Genomic DNA, 3,094 nt, shown 5'->3' with positions numbered 1-3,094 from the left:
TTTTTCTCTGGTCTGAGCTGCTTCTTCACGGTATGAAACTATTCTGAGTTTTTCCCCACTTGATAAGTCTTTGTTAGAATGGACTCACCCCCTCGACCCAGTCATCCCCCTGCCTTGGTTTCACTTCTTTTTGGTTTTTTTCCTTGCCAAGTGCCCACATCTACTTTGGCACCTCAGTGGGAAGCCATGGCCTGCCCGTGCCTTTGCATGGATAGTGGGTTGGGAGTCAGCAGCCACCCCCAAATCAGCCCATGCCCCAGGAGCAAAGCAGCTCCCTGGATTTCACTGCTGGAGCTCATTCAGGGCGGGTAGGAGTCCTGGTGTGGGGTCAGCCCTGGAGGTCACCCTTTCCCTTTGTCCCCAGCTGCTGCCAGTGGGGTGAGCTGGAGGCTGAGCCCCATTGGGTTTGCCTTCTCCCCAAAGTGCATCAGACAATTCCTGCCAAGGGAAAAGGGCCTGGAAGCTCGGGGGGCTGCATGCTGCCGTGCTGGGGAGGGGAGGGGAGCGAGCACCCTCTGGGGCAGTGCTGTGGGGCTCCTGCCCCAACCCCTGGGTCATGCTGTCCCTCTCACCTTTGCTCCTCAGCGACTTGACAGTGAAGCTCTGGAGTGGGAGGAGGTTGCCTGCGGGGTCAAACTAGGAACTGCACAAAGACTGGAAGGCGTGGGCAGGGTGAAGGGCAGGGCACCTCCCCCTGCTCTCAGGACTCAGCCCAGCACAGGGCTTTCTTTGTGCCTGACCCAACGGGGTGGACAATGCTGCATCTGGTACTCTGAGCACTGTCAGCTCCTGTGAGGAAGCAGCTCTGTGGGGCAGCAGCAGCTCCAGCTGCCCTCCTGCTGAGGTTTCTGATGGTTCTCCAGTGAACAGGAAATGTTTCATCTCTCACCCATCCTGCTGTAAGGACTTTGGGGGTCAGAGGTCCCTGACTCTTCAGAGACACCCAGCTCCCTCCTGCCATGGCTCTGCCATGCTGTGCTGCTCCTGGGCTGGTTCCTGCAGGAGTCTTCTCCACTCCACGAGGACATTTGGTGTCTGCTGGCCAGGACCACAACACAGAGGATGCTTTTCTGGAGCCATTACTTGCGAGACACCTCTGCTGTGAGGACTGCAGAAGGATTTCCTGGTACTCCCAGCCTTCCCTTTCCTGTGTGGACATGTCCCCAGTAGTTGGAGGGTGCACTCTGAGCTCCTTTGCCATGTCCCATCTCGTGAGGCACAGCAAGCCTGGGATGTTCTCCATTGGGCAGCTTCCAGACAGACCTGCTGCAGTTCCTTTGACACTCTCCAAACCCCAGTTGTAAACTCAGCTGCCCCCTGGCTCTGGGCTCTTCCCCACATGCCCAGCCTGCTCAGCCCTGCTCTGGACATCGTGACCCCACCAGGGCTTTGTGCTGGGTTCCTGCAGCAGTTAACTCCCTTGAGATGGAGAAATGAAGCAAGAATGGAGGTTACAGGGCAAAAAGGCCAAGGCTGGATTTGGCACCCCACTGCTGTGGCTCTGTCTGTCCTTCCCTTGGGTTCTGCCCTCAGACTCTGCCTGGACTGGAGCTTGCTCAGGCTGGGCCTGCACGGACCCAAGGCTGGAGAGGAGCCAGCAAGGCAGGAGCAGCCCGAGTCACTGTGGCAGGAGCAGAGGGGGAGGGGGTTGCACACTCTTGCACAAGTCCTTGACTCCCCCTGTGCTCAAAGGACAATCCTGCAGTGGATGATCTTGCACAATCTCATCTCCTGGAGGGTCTGGGGGCTCCACCCAGGAGTGTTTCCCCAAGGACACGCATTCTGCAGGCTCTTTCCTCTGTCTCTCCTGTTCAAGGGGGGCTGGTAAGGCCCTGGTCTCACACTGGAGCTTCCCTCCATCTCTCCTATGGCCCATTGGACCAGCTCCTGCTCTGTCCTGCCCTGGGCCACCCAGGGTTCTTGTGGAATGCCAAGAAGACCCCAGGATGGGTGTTCCTGCCTCACACACTCTCCTTTCCCCTTTGTCACAGAAGAAGCAGCACTTGAACTCAAATTTAAGGATTTCTCCGTGTGATCCCACCAGCACTGAACTGGGATCTTGGAGGCCAGGGGCTCCAGGACCTGCCCCATCAAGCACAGACCATTTCCCCTCTGCTCTCTCCAACCACAGTGATTCCTTGACCTCCCCCAGCTCATCTGCCACCAGCCCTTGTTCCAGGCATTGTGGCTGGAGTGAGGGGATTCCTCTGCATCTCTGCATCATGAAAGACAGGAGTATCTCTATTGATTTGGTGGGGGAAGGGGGGGGTTGCCTTTTTTTGGGAAAATTCCATCCTGCTGGCTTGCCTTGCTGGAGGGTAAATGGTACATGTGTGTGTGTGTGTGAGACCCTGCCCAGGACAGTCCCTGCTCCCTGTCAATGTGGCTGAGCCCTGCACAGCCAGGACTGCTGACTGTGATGAGGAGAGGTTCCCATCCATCCTGTGTGACCTGTGGAACTCAAGGTGCAGCCAAAAGTGCACTGAGACCTCAGCACCCAGTGGCACACAGCCATGGGGGTCTGCAGGAGGTGTCTCCCCCCCCCAGGCCTGTCTTGGAGAGGTTTCTGCACTCATTCCTCAGCTGGTTTGGCTGGAGAGGCTCTGTGTGGGTGTGGGTGTCTCTGGGAAGTGTTTGGCTGTAGCCTGGTGTTGGATCTGTCTGCTCTGAGAACTCCAGTGCCTGCCCTGAGCCCTCCCTGCTGCCATGGCTGAAGGGGGCACCCAGGGTCAGACCTGCCTTGCCTTTGCTCAACACCTCCCTGTGTGCAGGCTGAAAGGGCCTGTTCAGTACTCCAGGGCTGAGTGGCCAGTCCTGGATGATGCTGAGCCTCCCTTGCTGCTGTGTCCAGCAGCCTCAAGGCTCTCACAGCCCATGGAGCCAGGGCGGGGGGGGAGCCAGCAAGGCAGGAGCAGCCCGAGTCACTGTGGCAGGAGCAGAGGGGGAGGGGGTTGCACACTCTGACCTTGCACAAGTCCCTGACTCCCCCTGTGCTCAAAGGACAATCCTGCAGTGGATGATCTTGCACAATCTCATCTCCTGGAGGGTCTGGGGGCTCCACCCAGGAGTGTTTCCCCAAGGACACGCATTCTGC

At 58.1% G+C, this 3,094-nt stretch overlaps 1 protein-coding gene across 1 annotated transcript in view; it reads left to right on the top strand.

Annotated features, from left to right (window-relative positions):
- The window catches only part of KIF21B (kinesin family member 21B), a 31,815-nt gene extending 29,443 nt beyond the window's left edge, over positions 1 to 2,372 (top strand). The window contains exon 33 of the mRNA XM_031061751.1: positions 586 to 2,372. Within this exon, the coding sequence (XP_030917611.1) occupies positions 586 to 640 (55 nt within the window). The 3' untranslated portion in view covers positions 641 to 2,372. The remainder of the gene's footprint in view (positions 1 to 585) is intronic.
- Positions 2,373 to 3,094: the final 722 nt, after the last annotated feature.

Source organism: Geospiza fortis, unplaced genomic scaffold (assembly GCF_000277835.1).
Source record: "Geospiza fortis unplaced genomic scaffold, GeoFor_1.0 scaffold26, whole genome shotgun sequence".
In the NCBI taxonomy this organism is placed as follows: Eukaryota; Metazoa; Chordata; class Aves; order Passeriformes; family Thraupidae; genus Geospiza; species Geospiza fortis.
This window is presented reverse-complemented; position numbering and strand designations above follow the sequence as displayed.